The sequence below is a fragment of the Zingiber officinale genome, chromosome 6B, assembly GCF_018446385.1.
Source record: "Zingiber officinale cultivar Zhangliang chromosome 6B, Zo_v1.1, whole genome shotgun sequence".
NCBI lineage: Eukaryota > Viridiplantae > Streptophyta > Magnoliopsida > Zingiberales > Zingiberaceae > Zingiber > Zingiber officinale.
The window spans coordinates 118937529-118955981 of NC_055996.1; the positions used below are offsets into that span (position 1 = coordinate 118937529).

Consider the following 18453-nt stretch of genomic DNA (forward strand, 5'->3'; position numbering starts at 1 on the left):
AGAAACAAGTGTTGATGTTGATAACTCTAAAGTCCGCATTCGTCTGATAGGGCAAAAAGCAACGAAGAGAAAAAGGCAAATCCAAAGTCAAAGAGTGCGACACAATGGAACAAATCCTTAATAAAGAATGACAAGATATTAAAGAATATAAATTGAAAAAAAAATAACTTTGCGAAAAATTGAGATATTTAATAAGGATTATGAAATTTTATGAAGGATACTAATGAGATGTCATCCGTATAACTTAGGATATATGAAAAAATGGTTGAAAAAAATTAAACAAAGACCTGATCAGTAAATGTGTTTAAGTTTATTTTTTATATATTATTATAATTTATGTTTTCTTATTTGATGAATAGTAATATTTATGTATTTTTTAATTATTAATATTCTAGATTTAACCATTTATATATTTATATTTTTTAAAAATTTAATTATATATATGATAAAAATATGAGACCCCATAGAACTTGTTGAGAGAAATGAAGAAATTTTTATTTTTAATGTGGCGTGATATTGAAACAGCTCTTGAGGCTGTGGATGCTGCTATATTCAATCTTTGAACTCCGTCGGCCAGTTGTTTTTCAGATAATGAATAGTTAATCGGATTCAACTTTTATACCCGATCGATTTCTATACCCGATCCGTATTTAGTTGCTATCCTTATATTTTATCTCACCCTAAAACGCTCACCCATTACCCCGCTTCTCTCTCGATTTCCTCTCCCTCCTTCCTCCGCCGCTTAACCTCCGGCCATCTCCGGTTCTCCGCCTTTTACTTGTCGATCTACTCTCTCACTCGATCTTGATTTCTTCCACCACTCCATCTCGGCTCCTCCCTCAACTTCCGTCCTCTTAACCTCCGGCCATCTCCGGTTATCCGCCTACTACTTGTCGATCTACTCTCTCGCTCGACCTCGATTTCCTTTGCCACTCCCTTACGGCTCCTCGACTTCCGTCCGCTGGACGCTGACTCTGGTCTTCTCGTCACCTCTCCCCTCCGACTGCTGCGTTGCTGCGCCTCTGACATCTATTCTGGGCATTTACCTCATGTCCTCAACATCGACGACAAGTAGGTTTTCTTCTTCTGTTCTCCCTTGGTCTTCCTATGCCCGCTTGAATTGTTGTTGGTGATGGTTAATCGGGATCCGCTTGTATTTATTTGGCCTGCAATTGATGGTTTGAGTAAATGGAAACATGCTTAATAGACATTTCAAGTGCTGATCCAGAATGCAAAAGAAAAAAAATTATAATAGTATGATCGTATACAACTATTACGGATTTTGATGCTTATTCATTGTCAATTGGGAAAGGAAATCTTTTTATTCTTCTTTTTTTCTTGTAAATCAATCTTTTGTTAGGGCAGTGAGCACGTGAAAGGAGCTGCACCATCATAAAAGGGAACAATTATAATAGTATGAAAATAAGTCTTAAAGAATTATAAAAACATAACATTTTTATATCTCAAGGAAAAGTAATTTAAATTATCTTTTGATAATAATATCTGTGAATAATATTGCACCGCGTTTGTCTTATTTATATTTTATCAATATAATGTCCAATTTATTGATGTTGATTTTTTGTGTCTACATCACTGATGATACTTCCCTGTAGACTTAATGTCAGCTCAAACAATAAATGCCATCATCCTAAAGTTGTTTTCTTTACATGATCAGGTTAGAAGTGTTGCATAGTCCTGATCTTCTGTAAAAACATTGGGGAAGGAAGATAAATAATAAATACCCAAACAAGATGGCAAAGAAAGGTGAGAAGCTGAGCTATATGTATGCAAACTAGCTACTTTTGATGCCCGTAGTAGGTCCATGTCTGTTAATTCACATAGTTGTATTCTCTTTATTCTAATTTTTATTTGACTAATATCATGGGAGTTATGCTGCCTTTTTGTTATTTGTTCTATTTGGACATCACAATATTAATATTATTCACTGTTGTCATCCTTGTGTAAGACTAGTTACATAATTTATTAGTTTTGGGAGGTCTTTTACTTGATATTGGTCCATCCAATATGTTTGGAGAACAGAATAGAAGAAAAATATAAAGCACCAGTGGTAAATTTCCTAAAGATAAAGGAATATGCTGCAAAAAGGACAAAACTTTTGAAACAAACTAATTAAAATAAATCAATTTTCTCAAGTTAGTTAACAGTTGGTAGTATGTAAAATTTATTTGTAAATATACAAACACTGTATATTCATATTTTTTTCATATCGATAGATTCTACCATAACTTTATTCATATAACTTCTTTTAGATTTTTCATTTGATTTTAAAGGTCCTGAATCATGATTTTTTCTGCTACCAGGCATTAGCCTAAAATAATTCAACATTGTTAAGTTGTATAGTACTAATTTGTACCTTTTAAGGAGAAACCAATTGTTCAAAGATTATTTTTTCTTAGTTAGAACTAATCTCTAGTAGTTACATTTGGAACCAGAAGCCTATTTCACATGAGAATTGTTTTAAAGAAAATTATTGTTGTTCTTAGCTAAAGCAATCTCATGTTGTCATATTTGGAATCATAAGCCTATATTCCACATGAGAATAATTTTTTTTTAAAAAAAAACTGAATTTACTTATACATAATATCCCTTCTAGTGTTAGATAAGAAATCTGGAAAAGAAAGAGAAGGGACCAAAAATCTTCTGCTTAAGCCAAAAAAGAAGAATCTTAAGTTAAAAGATCGAAAAGAAGCCAAAGGTGTTGAGGGAACTTTGCTTAAGCTTAAAAGGAAAAAGCTTAAGTTAAAAGAAGAACCAAGTCAACTAAGTTTCACTAATCCAAATGTTGGAGCTTCTACTGAGGTTGGAAGTAGTTTGAGCATTGTGGAAGGTAAATGTTTGTATATCCATATGTACTGTTACGCACCTACTTTAAAACGACATGTTTTTTTATATATTGAATTGCATCAGTTTGGAAATTGGAACTAACAAATTCATTGCTTGCTACTTGCAAAAGATGTTGAAAAGCCTTTGCTTAAGCTGAGAAGAAGGAAACTTAAGCTAAAGAAAGAATCTGTTATTCCAAATGTCGAAGGTGCTTCTCCTGAAGTTGATATTTTAAAAGGTATAAGTTTGTATGATCCAATTTTTCATGGTCTTGGGGCTATTTCCGACTTAATTATTGATGATCTTATATGAAATTAGTTTATTTTTAGTAACACATCTGATGCTTAGTCTGGCTCCAGTTTTTCTGTATAATGCTATCACATGATTATCTGCTAACTGTTACACAATTGATAACATTTTGTCTATTAAACAATGAATCAATTGATAACCATTGAGATCTCTTTCATACATAATGTTTTAAGATTAATGACAAATTTATTAGAGCCTTAGACTAAATTATTCTTTGACATGTGCTGTTAAGATTCATGACTACTAGCTGCAAAAGAAAAGCAATTTCTATAGTTTTTTTCCCTACCCACTCCCCCTCCCCCTCCCCCTCCCCCTTCCCCTTCCCCTTCCCCTCCCCCAACTCGTCCTCCACCATTATTCATGTATTAATGTGTCCTTTCTTAAAAGATGAAGCAAAATCATGTTGACAAGGCAACCATATGCTTTTTGCCATTTATTGCTATACATTAGATGTAGACATCAACACATGGACTTTCTAAACTCTAATCATGAATTCAATCAATTTCAAATTTGTAAAAAGTTCTTGTCAATTTATAGCTAAGCTTTGGAGTTGTGAATTGTGATAGTATGGTCAAGACTCGAGTGTTACTGGTGAATCTTATTGAATTGAAAGTATAGATATGTACCTTTTTGTTTGTCGATTGGAGTATATAGAACATAAGTGAAATAAATCCACGCTATTTGTAGAAGAAAGATAAATTTCTGAAAAGGAAGATGAAAAGGGTGAAATACAAAATATTTTGTGAAAATGCATCTAAATAAGGGAAAATCTGGTGAGCAACTTGAACACTTAGACATTTCATATCATTTGCTAAAGGGTCTATTTTACCTCTACATTTTGATTATTTTTTGACATATCAGTTGAGCATAGCTATAAATTTTTGTCAAAATGTTGGGAAAATAGCTAAATGTATTCCTTCAGTAAAAATGTTGCTAAATGGTCTATGTTTGACCTCTTAGAAATGTGTTTTTGGATAATATATTCCCGTGTTCCACCAGTATTTGCTTTGCTATTGTCGTACTCATGCAGATTCTATTTTTTTCTTTTAGTCGCTCAGGCATCAGGAAATGACTCTCCAGAGTTTGAAGGAGGAAACAGGGCTGTTCGCTCTGCCGGTGACGAGGAAGTGTATTTTGTTAAAAGAGTCAAAACTAGTGAGATTCCCTAGCTCTAAAAGAACCTACTGGAATACAGTGTCTAAATGTGCTTGTATTTATTTTGTTTGACAGAAAAGGTAAAGAAGTCCAAAAGGAGCAAAAAGGATGTTGATTTTCTTGTATCAAAGAGCAATAGTAAACTGGAAGCCGAAAAGGTTCACCAGAGATCCTTGGTGGATGAAGATTGTTCTAGTGGAATGAAAAGTACCTTGTTTTCTTTCTTTTATTTTGGTCATATAGTGATATATATGTGTGTATATGAATGAAGAGGAATGAGAAGTATATTACTTTATTTAATTTGGTCAGAAAATGATTATATGCATGCATATGCGTTATAGATATGTTTTCCAGTATTTACTTTTATAAGTGAATATGCTTCCGTAGGGAAAAGCATAAAATTTGAGAGCTTTTTGAAATTACTTACTGATAAATAGTTTCTGAGATAATGTGTTCATATTTATTTTGTTTATTTGACAGAGAAGGTTAAGAAGGATGAAAAGAGGAAAAAGGAGAATGCTCTTCATGTATCAAAGAACAATAGTAAACTGGGAATTCTCAGTACGGTAGATGCTGAAAAAGTTGACGAGAGATCCATGGTGGATGAAGATTGTTCTAGTGGAATAAAAGGTATATTGCTTTCCTTGTTTTAGCTTGGTCATATAATGATATATATATGTATACATGTTACAGATATTTCGTCCAGTATTTGTTCCTACAACTGAACATATTTGTGGAGTGAAAAGCATAGAATTTTAGAGTTTTAATTGCGTAGATGTATATTTTATGAGATAATAAATTCATTTTTTTTTTATTTGACAGAGAAAGTAAAGAAGAATGAAAAGAGTAAAAAGGTGATTGATCTTCATATATCAAAGAACAACAGTGAACTTGGAATTCTCAATACAGTGGATGCGATAAAGGTTGATGAGATATCCTTGGTCGATGAAGATTCTTCTTGCGGAATGAGAAGTATATTGCTCTCCCTCTTTGACTATGGCCCTATAAGGATATATATCTATCTCAGATGTTTTTTTCCCATTATTTGTGTTCACTATTCTGATTCACAATAATTGCCTGGAGCTAGAGAGTCGGTTGTGTGGTTTATTTGTTCTATTATTTTGCATTCTCATAGGCAGAAAACTGTATTTTACCTTTGCAGTAAGTAGTCTTGTATCCATATCTCAGAATATGGCTGATTTGACTCCTACTTTTTCAGAGTGGATTAATGACTACAAGCAGAACAGACCGGGCTTGAAAATACTGCAAGAAAGAATTGATGAGTTCATAATTGCTCATGAAGCACAACTAGAGAAGGTATTTTACTTGGCTACTCACTCTATTGCTATATGTAAACTAGATATTCAGGTGTTGGGTTTGCCCGAAAGCTTTTCACTTGCTTGTACTTTGTTGTTCTTTTTATACATCATTATATATCTACTTGGAGCTTTGGCAAGACATTTGACATTTGTGTTATGTGATTTGCAGGAAAAGAAAGAAAGAGAAGCACAGGCTGCAGAAGGAGGATGGACAGTCGTGGTCCACCACAAAGGCAGGAAGAAAACAACTGATCCAGAAAGTGGAATAGCTGTGGGTTCGGTTGCTCAAGCTGCAGTGCTGGATAATATGGCTAAAAAGAAAACCAAAGTTGCGGAAGATTTTTACAGATTCCAAAAACGGGAAGCGCGGAGAAGTGGTAAGTTTGCTTCTCCTTGTTTTGTTTAGCTTAAAACTAATGGTGAGTTTGAAAAGTAAGATTTTGCATCTTTGGAAATTAGGACTGCACCATCATCTAATCTGACATCTTATATCTGGTTAAGAACCTTCAGATGAATGGATTTTTCAGCTCATCCTTCCTGCTCTTTATCTCATCTTGCCATTTCTTTTGCAGAGATCATGATGTTGCAGAGCAAATTCGAGCAAGATAAGAAACGTATCAAACAACTGAGAGATGCAAGGAAGTTTAAGCCTTATTGAAACCGGTTACAATTTCTGTTGAAAAAAAAACGGAGTAGGAATTTTTTCTTGAATGGAACTCCAATGCAGCCTAATTAATGTGGCATCGGCTTTGGATAATGTATTTGTTTTTGGGTAGACTAATTATGGTTTATCTTTATCTAATGTGTAAGCAATATGTGACTACTAAAAATATCAGTTAATATTTTTTTTCATATATTTATAAAAATTAATTAGATTTTATTGTCATTGGGAAAATGTTTTTATTGTGTTTGAATATATTGTAGTTTATGATACATTTTTATAATAATTTTGGATATAAATTTATCAAAATATTCAACTCATTAGAGATTCACTTTTTTTTTTCATGAGCCCAAGGCACAAGTTGGGCGGGGCCTTGACATGATCTGACTGTTCTCGTCTAATGTCTAGCACAGCCCTTGATATGTCGGGCCGTGTTGACCCACGGTGGTCCTGAATGTATGATACCGCTAGGCATGAGAAATTGGGTGTATAATTTGACTTGTTGGCATCAGAACACGAAATGCTAGTACTTAATTTTAGCTTAAAAACAGTCCCCCCGGGGCGTGCCTGACGGTGCGGTAGCTAAGATATGGAGTGTTATTACATAAGATATTAGGGTCAAAATTTAATGTGTTTGAGTATATCTTTTTCCATGTCTTAGCTATTTGTATTAATGATTAATAGTCATTCATAATTTACATGGTCTGTGTTGACCTAAAAACAAATTGACATTGTACTAAGGGTTGTAAACAAGTCGAGTCAAGTTTTGGGGTATTCAAGCTTGTTTGATAAGGTAACCGAGCCGAACTTAAAATGAATTAAGCTTTTGAAATGAGTGTTCAAGCTTGACTTGGTTTATTTTTTATGAGCTTGAACTTGTTTGAAACTTGGTTCATTTAGATATTATCAACCTCTCAATTCAAAAAATTGTGGAACCGCAGCATCAGCGGCCCTCTAGAGCCGGTCCTACGGATATGGAGGGAGGTAAATGCAGGTACACAGGTGGAAAGTGCATGGCGGAGACATGCACTCAATTCAAGCTTGGCTTCAGCTTGGTTCGAGCTTGATTCGTTTAGATGTTATCAAGTTTGAATTAAGCTCGGTTCAAGCTTGATTCGTTTAGATATTATCAAGCTCTCAATTCAAGCTTATTTGATTGTTTGAAACTTTTAATTGTTTGATTGATTATTGAATTTGATAATTTTAATTAATTTATTTATTTTATTATTTATTTAGCATATTGAAAAGAGTTTTATTAATGAATATGGTTCATGAACATTGTTCACGAACGTTATTCACGAATGTTAATTACAAGCTGAACACATATATGTTCAAACTTGTTTATTTAGCTTAACGAGCTGTTCAAACTTATTTGTTTAATTAATCTTATATATATTGAACGAACATAAATAAACTTGTACCAAGTCAAATATCAAACTTATTCACGAATGTTTTGTTCAATTATAATCCTAAGGATACTAAACAAATAACCTTTACCACATAATTTTAGTTTAAAATAAATTGAATACGTATACAAGCACCTGATATAATAATTAAATTTAAATTTAAAAAATGGTACATTGGAACCATAATTGCAAAATCTACATCAATACTCCCGCTATTTTTTTTTATTTTAAACTTTCAATTTTCTGTTTCTAAAAAATAGAAAATTTGTTCTTATATTTATCCCTAGATTTACATAACTGCCCTCGCCAAGCGTAATTCTCTCCGTAGAACTCAACCGACAGACCGTCCGTCTATTTAAACCCACCTCAAGTCGAGAAATTCAAAGTTGAACCAGAAGAAAAACGACGGTGATTTCTTTTCCATTGCTCAAATTTCTGGTTGATTCGGTACTGATTAGTAAGTTTTTTCTTCGATGCGAGCTTTGGGATGATGCATAGTTATTTGTTTGGTGGTGATTTCTTTTCTGTTGCTTAAATTTCTGATTGATTTGCCGCAGATATACTAAGATTGATCTATGGAAGAGGTTCCGGAAATCGATTTAGGGTTTCGAATGTGCACTATCTGCGGCTTGCACGGCAGTTCTGCCACAGAAGGCCTCTGCTTCAAGTGCTATTGCTGCCGCTTCAAGGCGGAGCACGCCGGCTCGGCTTTATCCTCCTCCTCCGCCTCCCCCTCTATGGCGGTCGTTGATGATTTTTCTGAATCCGCGGCGGCGACCGTGGTAGCGTGGCGGCGGAAGCCGAAGCAGTGTCATATATGCCGGAAGAAGGTTGGCCTTCTGGGGTTCCGGTGCCGGTGCGGGGAAACCTACTGCGGTCAGCACCGCCACCCGGAATTCCACACCTGCACCATCGACTACAATCTGACCGGAAGGAAGCGGATCAAATGTGAAAACCCCTTGCCCGACCCCCAGAAGCTGTCCACGATTTAGGCGGCCTTCGCCTACGACATGCTCCCCGAGATACTGTTGGCCGTCGACGTCGCCGGCGTCAAAGGTTCCCTTAACGACGGATTGATATTTGATTCCCTTCCCTTAGGCGCTGTGAAGGTTTTTTGTTTTCCTTTTTAGAATTTAGGGTTTAAAAATCAAGATCACTTTAATGTTTTCAAACTCGTCATTATTATTATACATCAATCTGTCACTCTCAGCTCTGGCTTGTATTTTATTTTATTTGTCCCCGGGGTCATGATAATAGGATATTTAGATTGTCTCCTAGATATTCATAGTTTGAACCCCAACTACGACGTATTTGTAACAAATTTTCCTCCAAATAGAGGGCGTAATCAAAGGATGTTGGACTTCTAGATTGTCCGCCGCGTGCGCTTCCCGATTTATCCTGGTGGCCGATGGAAAACTTTTGTGGGATCAGACTGATCATCCAGAGATAATCAATGAAACTAACTGAATTATCATCATTTTTTATATTTTATTTTATTTGAAAAAATTTGTCTTTGAAATGCAAGAATCCCTTCCAATTAAGTTCCAACGTTTTGAATTTTGATGGGCGCCACAGCATCATCATCATTATTAATGTCTATTGTCTCATGATTATGATGTACTGATAAGAACATTTAATTATCTTTTAAGTATTTATGATTTTTTTCTTTCAAATGGACTTGTAGTTAAGGGATGTTAAGGTTTTAAGTTATTTGTCATGAATATTTTTTGATTTATTTTAATGATTAATTAAAAATTTTCGTCTCAATGTTACCTTTCTATATAGTTGAGAGGTAAAATAATAAGTTTTGAAACTAGAATTTCCGGAGAGATTTTAAAAAAAACAAGAAATTGAAAAAATTTATATACTTTTTCTGTTAAACATCAAATTGACTTTTAAATCTAGAGACAGTGATAAGTGAAATAAAAAAAAAGTCGAGAAACTCCAACTAGACTTTGTTTTCTCGGAAGATGATAAATGTATGGAAAGAGAGAAGCAAGTGAAAATAAGAAAAAGTATTGTCTGAGTTGAATCTAATATTTGATAAATGAATGAAATTTTAAGCAAATTTTAAAAACAGACACTTAAATTTAATTTTCTAAAAATATTTAACTGTTTATTCTTTCATTTGATCGATCGCTTTTGGATGGAAAAAAAAACAGGTTTTTTTTTAAAACAATCATTCTTAAACATGTGAATTTATTTTCTCAAAATCCTTCACCGCGCGTTGAACGCCATGTGGCCTTTTCGCTGAATGCTTCGACCTCGGCCAAGCCGAAAATGAAAGCGACCGCGACAAATAGAATCGTTCAGCGGCCGGCATTTTCATCAAATTTTGATTTTCTCCACAAGTTTAAACAAAATTTAATGCTCAACTTCCTCTCCTCTTCCGGTGCTTCCGAGGTTGCTCCAATCATCATTACGAAAGGAGAACCAGAGTTGATGTAGAGGGAGAAAGAACCCGAGAGCCACTCTTCTCCTCCATGGCTCCATCTCATACGAGCTAGGTACTGCAACTATTTACTACTGATTTAATTCTTTTCTAGTTGCTCTTCTGTTTGCAGATTTCAAGTTTGTACTTTTGATTTGTCATATCCCGTTTTTCATTGGAACTTGTATCTTTTACTCAAGGTTTAGGTCGAGAAACATGTCCAACCTTTTCTTCTTGTGTTATCTCTCTCACACTCGCTTTTTTATGTTTATCTGGGTGAAGCTTACTGAGCTAAGAGATTGCAATAGTTTGATAAAAACTAGATTATTGATTCTTATATCTTGCTTCAGAAATCTTGTACTTTGGCAGTGAATTTTTGTAATTGAAGTTTGCCCTTTAAGGGCAACATAATTGCCTAAGAGTCAGTTTTGTTACTTCATATGTAGGAATCAAATCATAAAATTCAAGTGTATTTTTCTTTCTGCAAGTTGTTTCTTGGGATCATTAAAGAAGACACTCAAACAATCTAATCTATTGGGCAAGTGGATTCACCCCTTACAAACCCTATAAATTTCTCAAAATGGGATTCACCTCTTGATACAATTATGCAAGTCCTCGGTTTATTCACTGAATTTGACATTGGCAATATAACAGACCTGTCATCTGAAATCAAGTTTACCCTTGAAAAAAAAAACAGTGTATTTAAAGGAATCCTTCTATATATAAAGATTTAAAATTCTTTTCTTCCTTCTTTACAAGCAGGAAAATGATCTTATTCTCAAGGATCATGTTGACAAAAGGTTAGGCATCTTATCACCTCCCTAAACATTATGCTGTTAAATAAATTTTCAGTTTTTTGTTTTACCATTTTGTCTGATGCAATTATATATCTTTCGCGTAAGCATAGGTATATGGATTGCTGTCGGGTCGATTGTCGTCATTGTGATCCTAACATTAATTGTATCATGGCGCTTATTCAAGAAAAAACATCCACCAAATCCATCTATTTCAGATGAAGGTATACAAGTCGTCTTTGTCACATATGAAAATGTGGTTGTGAAATTGATCTAAATGCACTAAAATCTTGTTGTATAGAAACTGCAACCTCCAAGGTACTCGTATTCAAGGAAACAGGATGTCAAAAAATGTCAATTAGGGAAATCTATGCTGCTACAAATGATCTAAATGCATTAAACTTCATCGGCGAGGGGGTAGCTGGTAATTACTTCTGCCCATATATACATTTCATTTTCTTCGAAATGAAGTTAAAGATTTTTGAGTTAGAGGAAATGAATTTTTTAGAACAAGGCTTTGCATTCCAGGGAAGGTCTACAAAGGTCTGCTCTCAAATGGCTGCCATGTGGCAATCAAACACATCAAGGATGGATATGGAGAGACTTTCATGAGGGAAGTCGCCAGCATGTCTCATATTCGTCATCCAAATCTTGTTGCTCTGTTGGGTTTCTGCAAAGAAGAGGATGAATGCTTTCTCGTCTATGAATTGAGCACAAATGGAAATCTATCCGAGTGGCTCTTCGGTAACGAGTCCTTGAAAAGCTAATTCATTATATCTCCTTGGCTATTCGTCTGGGCTGCTGAACACGAACCCAATGTTGCAGGAAAAGATAAAACTTTGTCATGGACACAGAGACTTGAGATTGCGATCGGTAGCGCTTGTGGCCTTTGGTTTCTTCATACCTATCCAGAAGGCTGCATTGTTCATCGGGATGTTAAGGTTGGGTTTAGTTTTGAACTGACTGATCCGATTGAGATTATAAACTAATTCTAATATTGGCACTCGTTGATCATGCCACCCCAATGTTTTGCAGCCAACAAATATTCTTCTTGGTGCTGATTTGGAAGCCAAACTCTCTGATTTCGGTTTGTCGAAAGTGGTAGACCTTGGTGCTTCTTTTGTGAGCTCAGAGGTGAGAGGAACCTTTGGTTACGTTGATCCTGAATACCGTCAGAATCACCGGGTAAATGCAGCTGGAGATGTGTATAGTTTTGGAATCGTCCTCTTGCAACTTCTCTCGGGGAAACGAGCGATCAACATGAACTTGAAAAAGCCAATGCCATTGAGCAAAATGGTCAGTTCTAATTCCTTCAATTTGCTGCTTTATATGCTCAATAGCATGATAAACCTTCGCTTTTAATTTGACACTCTCGTGGTAGCATAAACTAACATGTACATGTTTGATTCATGACTCACTTCTCTCGTAATTCTTCGGTCAATAGTTGAAGCATTCGATTTTATCTTCCACAGTCAAACCCTTGTTGACTTGTTTAAGTCAACCCAATCTGGTTGTGTTAGTTCTATTGACAATGGCTTGTCTAGGATTTAGTGGTTATCATCCACACGGGCAATGGCTCAGTTGGTTCACTAAAAGTTCTTAGCAGCAAATTTTTACCAGGAAAAATATGCTGATAAAAAAACTTGTTCACCACTCAGTGTCGAATGCTTACAGAAGGGGGTGCCCTTTCGAACTGCGCTGACCCGAAACTTGAAGGAGAGTATTCACCCGAAGCGTTTGAGCTCGCTCTCAAGCTCGCTCTATCTTGCCTTGCACACAAACAGCAACGACCGAAGATGGCGGAGGTTGTAGCGAGTTTAGAAAAAGCATTGGAAATCTCGAACAGAACAATGGAGATGTCTGCTGTAACTAATGCATATAGTCTTACTGTTAATTAACAGAGAGCACCATCCTTGTATTGTTACGTTGCTTTATCAAGGTTTAAGTACAAAGTTAAGCAAATATTTTTGCAGCGTGTGCATATATATAGTTTTTATATGTTGTATATCTCTTATATCTATATATATATATATATATATATATATATATATGTTTCGATCGATCAGATGTTATAATATATAATTGTTGATCAATGCATCGTATTATAGAAAAAATGTATCGTTCTTTTCTTTTAATATATAATGTTTTAATTTATGTCACATTTGTCAAAAACGAAACTCTTGGGGCGACTTAACCAAGGTAGTTTTCCAATCACATATGTAGTTTTATAAATGTCTAAAGAACGTAGTATCTCTGTTTCTGTAACAAGGTTAAATATCTTTAATTCCCGTATTTTTTATTGACGAGTAGTATTTTGTCTCTGTATTTAAAAAATAATATTTAATTTTCTTTGACTAACAATCGGATATCGGATATAAATTTTTTTATAAAAGATAATTATATCTTTATTTTTTTATCATTTTTTATAATAACTTTAAAAGAGAAAAAAATACATTAAATTGATGATTATTTCATTTGAAAAAAAAATAAATTAATCATTATATCATTTGATAAAAAAATACTAAAATTACCGATATGAATTTTTGTCTATATGAATGCATTCCATTCGCTTTTCGTCAAGCTCTTTTTGTATTTTCAAGAGAGTTCTTTATTTCTTCTATTAAGTATTGTGATTTTTGAGTGTCATTCTTGAATTTTTGGAAGGTGAAATTGTTGAAGTCTTATGTTTCTTCTATTTCATTTATCCATCGGAAGAATCCATATCTATCATTTTTATACATGCAAATAGTAATTGACCCCTTTAGATATTGTTATTCCCGGGTAGCTTCTGGAGTATACAAACTGATCGTCGAGGCTAGTGTTCGACACTATCTCCGTAAACGATATTGCTCCGCTACGGTGCTTAACGGATTGTTGCAATTCGTTCCCAAGATACAACGACGACGAACGTCTCGTAATCGTAGCACTCCGACTTCCGAGACCAGCGAACCTTCTAGTAGACTTCTTGGACTCTTGAATGCACAAGATGAGATGAATGCTTGAGGAAGAGAAGAGAGGATTGAGTGAATATTCCATCATCTGGAGGGTTCTATTTATACTGAAAGAAGAGGTTGAGTGTCCTTTGGGTGAGTGGATGTGTTCCTTGGGCTGGATCGATCTAGATCATCCATTCTGAAAGGTTGTAACCCTTCACCAAGCCCACTTCAATCTCATCCATCAAATCTGAGGAGTTGCCTACAAAGCGCCCATTGCGCCCATTGCGCACGTGCGCACGTGGCGGGCTCACAGGTGCGAGCACCTGCTCGCCCTAGGCTAAGGGAGCACCTGTCCTTTTATTTTTGTGTTAACTCCATTAACACATCTTCATTAATAAGTAGAGAATACACATCGAGAATTTCCGATGTGGGACTATTCTCCCATGCACTTTATTAATGAATAATAAATGTTATTTTGTGCCGACTTTAAACATTAATTTCTCATTCACCCTTGATCGGTTTTGAGCAAATTAATAGTCTAAATCTATCTACGCGAATCGTAGATTTCAATTTTGAAGTCAATTACGACTTTCAACAATTGATGGCTTCCTTCCTCAAAATCGTTTTGGTCCATTTAAGGCCCCAATATCCAACAATCCCCCACATGAATGGAAATTAATGCAATGCGTGTATGCATGCTGACACTTTACAAGAGTCCAATCGATAAGTCACTGCATCGGGAGAGGTAGCTTGTGGCTTTGAACCTTCCGTAGTGAAATGTTATCGAGTATACTAGGCTGCGCAGTGAACGTGATGTCTTGAACTGCTCAGCTGTTGGTGTATACTTAGACAATAACACCCACACATAGATCTATCTCACCTACTTTAGGTTCTCATGGTTGGTTCCGTTTCGGCCATGGATACCATCTTGGATTCATGAGTGTTTCATTGAAGCGGCATGTCTTCACACTCACATAGGTGACACTTCTATCAAGAGTATCCTACCATACTCCACCTTATCAGGTATAGAAGTCACTAAAAACATAAGCTTAACCTCACTACATGAGGTAGGACAGCACAAATTCATCCTAGGATTGGGATAGAGATAAACTATCGAATGTGCTGGACCACAACTTCTGTAACTGCGTTGTCCCATTGAACCAAGATCTTGGGATCTCCAGTCAACAAGGTTGGGTTACCGCTACAGTCGTTTTCAGTTGTAGATTTTTAATCTCATTCCTCTTGATGAGTAGTAGTATACTTGATCTCGACTCAACCCCTTCGTTAGAGGATCTGCCAAATTATCTTTGGACTTAACATAGTCGATTGCAATCACTCCATTCGAGATCAACTGTCTAATGGTATTATGTCTACGACGTATATGTCGTGACTTCCCATTATACATATTACTCTGTGCCCTTCCAATCGCCGATTGACTATCACAGTGGATTAGTACGACAGGCACAAGTTTCATCCAGCTCGGAATATCTTCCAAGAAATTCCGCAGTCATTCAGCTTCCTCAGCTGCTTTGTCTAGTGCTATAAACTCGGATTCCATAGTTGACCGAGCAATGCAAGTCTGCTTAGTGGATTTCCAAGATATTGCTCCCCCACCGATCGTGAATACATATCCACTAGTGGATTTGGAGTCTTTTGTATCTGATATCCAATTAGCATCACAATATCCTTCAAACATAGCGGGATATTTTCCATAATGTAATCCATAGTTCATAGTATATTTCAAATATCTGAGAACTCGCATCAATGCTTTTCAATGGGTGTCGTTTGGATTACTCGTAAAACGACTCAGTTTGTTGACCGTACAGGCAATATCTAGACATGTGCAGTTTGTGAGATACATCAAACTGCCTATTATCCGAGAATATTCCAACTGCGATATGGTCTCACCATGATTTTTCGCAAAGTGTTGACTTAGATCCATAGGTGTTTTCACTGTAGAGAGATCGTACGCATTGAATTTTTTCAATACAGATTCTACATAATGGGATTGTGTTAAAACTATCCCTTCTGATGTCCTGAGAATTTTAATTTCCAATATAACATCTGCTTGACACATATCTTTCATATCAAAATTTCTGGTCAACATTTTCTTTGTAGTCATGATTACATCATGATTACTGCCCATTATTAGCATGTCGTCTACGTATAGACAGATAATTACATAGCCTTCAGGTGTGTTTTTGACATAAATACATTTGTCACATTCATTTATTCTGAATTCGTTTGACAGCATTACTTTGTCAAATTTTTCGTGCCATTGTTTAGGCGCTTGCTTAAGTCCGTACAACGACTTAACAAGTCGACACACCTTTTTCTCATTTTCAGGAGCCATGAACCCTTCGGGTTGCTCCATATAAATTTCTTCTTCCAACTCGCCATTTAAGAACGCAGTCTTAACATCCATTTGATGTATTTCAAGGTCATACAGTGCTGCAATGGCTATTAGCACTCGTATGGACGTAATCCTTGTCACCGGTGAGTATGTATCGAAGTAATTATGGCCTTCCTCTTGCTTGTACCCCTTGGCTACAAGTCTGGGCTTATACTTGTCAATTGATCCATCAGCTTTATACTTACGTTTTAGTATCCACTTACAACCTAATGGTTTATTACCAGAAGGAAGGTCTACTAATTCACAAGTATGATTATTCATGATAGACTCATTTCACTATTGACAGCTTCTTTCCACATTGGAGCATCGGGTCTAGAGAGAGCTTCACTTAATATTCTTGGTTCCATTTCTGACATGAAAGTCATGAAATTTGGCCCGAACGATTTCTCAACTCTAGCCCGTTTGCTACGACGTGGCTCTTCACTTTGATCGTCAATAGTCCTTTTATAACAGCTAAGTTCGGTAAGGTCATTTTTGTTTGAACTTTCGTTGTTATCACTTTCAACGTTTCCCTTTTTATTTGGGAATACGTTTTCAAAGAATATCGCATTCCGAGATTCTATGGTTGTTCCCACATGTATATCAGGAATGTCTGATTTGTGAACTAGGAAACGATATGCGCTACTATTATGGGCATATCCGACAAATACCGCATCGAACGTTTTAGGTCCGATCTTTACTTGCTTTGGTTTAGATACTTCGACCTTTGCCAAGCACCCCCACACTTTCAGGTATTTGTACGATGGCTCACGGCCTTTCCATAGTTCATATGGAGTTTTATCATTTTTCTTATGAGGGATTCTGTTGAGAATGTGATTTGCCGATAATATTGCTTCCCCCCCACAAGTTTTGAGGTAAGCCTGAATTTATTAACAAGGCATTCATCATTTCTTTTAGTGTCCGATTTTTACGTTCGGCAACACCGTTTGATTGAGGTGAGTAAGGCGCCGTTGTTTGATGGATAATGCCAGATTCTGTACAAAATTCATCAAACGGTGCACCATATTCTCCACCTCTATCGCTTCGAATTATTTTAATTCGTTTGTCAAGTTGGTTTTCAACTTCTGTTTTATAGGTTCTGAACGCCTCTAGGGCTTCGTCTTTACTTTTTAAAAGAAAGACATAACAGAACTTTGTGCAGTCATCGATAAAAGTAATAAAATATTTTTTACCTCCTCTAGTTTGCACAAATTTCAAGTCACATAGATCACTATATATCAACTCTAGAGGAGTTGTTGTCCTTTCCACCGAATGAAAAGGTAGTTTCGTCATTTTCGCTTCCACGCACACTTCACATTTGTGTGTTCTGTCAACATTGACGTTTGGTAATAATTTTAATGTTGACGAGACGTTTGAGATTATTATTATGCACATGTCCGAGTCGATCATGCCATAAATTAAAACACTCAACAACATAGCTGGAAGCATTTATTTTATTACCATCAAAATTTCGGAGTACAGGCATTACAACCATTTTGAATAGACCCTTTTCTAGGTACCCTTTTCCTACGAAGACACCATTCTTCGTAAGTACAAAGTTGTCTGACTGGAACACTAGCCTAAATCCGGCCTTGACCAATGCCGCTCCAGAAACTAGGTTCTTACTGATGTCGGGAACATGGAGTACATCAATGAGTGTTAGCTTCTTTCCGGATGTCATCTTCAGAACAACCTTTCCGAGTCCAACAATTGGCGACGTCGTGGAATTACCCATATAGAGCTTCCTGTCATTTATCGGAGTATACTTGGAGAACATCGCCTTATCGGAACAGATATGACGAGTTGCTCCAGTATCAATGAACCACTGCTTCGGGTTGGTATCCACCAAGTTGGTTTCAAATACAACCGCAGTGAGATCCAAGTCCTCAAGAGAGGTTGCGACATGATTCGCAGCATCCTTTGGCCCCTTGGTTGGCTTCTTTGGGCGTCTGCAGTCCTTGGCCAGGTGTCCTGCCTTTCCACTGTTGTAGCAGGAGCCTTTGAACTTCTTTGCTTGAGCCTTATTTTTGAACTGCTTCGGCTTTTTAGCGTTCGGCTCGACCAGGTTGGACATTTCGTCTATAGTCCACTTGGTTCCTCTGGAGTCGGATAACTTTCGATTATCCTCCTCTATTCGTAGCCTCAGGATCAAGTCTTGTAGCCCTATCTCCTTTTGCTTGTGCTTTAGGTCATTCTTGAAATCCTT

General features: G+C 36.2%; 3 protein-coding genes across 4 annotated transcripts; all 3 read left to right on the forward strand.

The window, feature by feature from the left end:
• The first annotated feature begins 689 nt into the window (after window positions 1-689).
• Window positions 690-6513, forward strand: LOC121989244 (ribosomal RNA-processing protein 7 homolog). 2 transcript variants are annotated; one of them, XM_042543159.1, is made up of 11 exons: window positions 690-1071; window positions 1676-1764; window positions 2615-2848; window positions 2975-3082; window positions 4204-4308; window positions 4384-4515; window positions 4789-4938; window positions 5131-5280; window positions 5528-5625; window positions 5797-6004; window positions 6200-6513. In XM_042543159.1, exons 2-11 carry the CDS (start codon window positions 1752-1754, stop codon window positions 6283-6285), a joined length of 1284 nt encoding a protein of 427 aa, XP_042399093.1. In that variant the 5' UTR covers window positions 690-1071; window positions 1676-1751; the 3' UTR covers window positions 6286-6513. The 2 variants fall into 2 exon arrangements, with proteins under 2 accessions (XP_042399093.1, XP_042399094.1); XM_042543160.1 differs by lacking the exon at window positions 2615-2848 and having other exon boundaries at window positions 691-1071.
• Window positions 6514-8269: 1756 nt separating this feature from the next.
• On the forward strand, window positions 8270-8686 carry LOC121991461 (zinc finger A20 and AN1 domain-containing stress-associated protein 4-like). The gene has a single exon (XM_042545460.1). The coding sequence runs from the start codon at window positions 8270-8272 to the stop codon at window positions 8684-8686; it is 417 nt and encodes a 138-aa protein (XP_042401394.1).
• A 1365-nt stretch (window positions 8687-10051) lies between these two features.
• LOC121990587 (probable receptor-like protein kinase At1g30570) lies at window positions 10052-12858 on the forward strand. Its single transcript, XM_042544697.1, has 8 exons — window positions 10052-10201; window positions 10888-10925; window positions 11033-11143; window positions 11221-11343; window positions 11448-11663; window positions 11745-11860; window positions 11955-12215; window positions 12578-12858. Exons 2-8 carry the CDS (start codon window positions 10892-10894, stop codon window positions 12815-12817), a joined length of 1101 nt encoding a protein of 366 aa, XP_042400631.1. The 5' UTR covers window positions 10052-10201; window positions 10888-10891; the 3' UTR covers window positions 12818-12858.
• The last annotated feature ends 5595 nt before the right edge of the window (window positions 12859-18453 follow it).

Excerpts from the sequence above, each read along its gene's own strand:
- LOC121991461 (XM_042545460.1), top strand. The coding sequence starts at position 8,270 with ATGGAAGAGGTTCCGGAAATCGATTTAGGGTTTCGAATGTGCACTATC.
- LOC121990587 (XM_042544697.1), top strand. The coding sequence starts at position 10,892 with ATGATCTTATTCTCAAGGATCATGTTGACAAAAG. Across the intron at positions 11,664-11,744 it reads TCTATCCGAGTGGCTCTTCG|GAAAAGATAAAACTTTGTCA; the intron begins GTAACGAGTCCT and ends CCAATGTTGCAG. Across the intron at positions 11,861-11,954 it reads TTGTTCATCGGGATGTTAAG|CCAACAAATATTCTTCTTGG; the intron begins GTTGGGTTTAGT and ends AATGTTTTGCAG.
- LOC121989244 (XM_042543159.1), top strand. Across the intron at positions 4,516-4,788 it reads TTGTTCTAGTGGAATGAAAA|AGAAGGTTAAGAAGGATGAA; the intron begins GTACCTTGTTTT and ends TTTATTTGACAG. Across the intron at positions 5,281-5,527 it reads TTCTTCTTGCGGAATGAGAA|AGTGGATTAATGACTACAAG; the intron begins GTATATTGCTCT and ends CTACTTTTTCAG.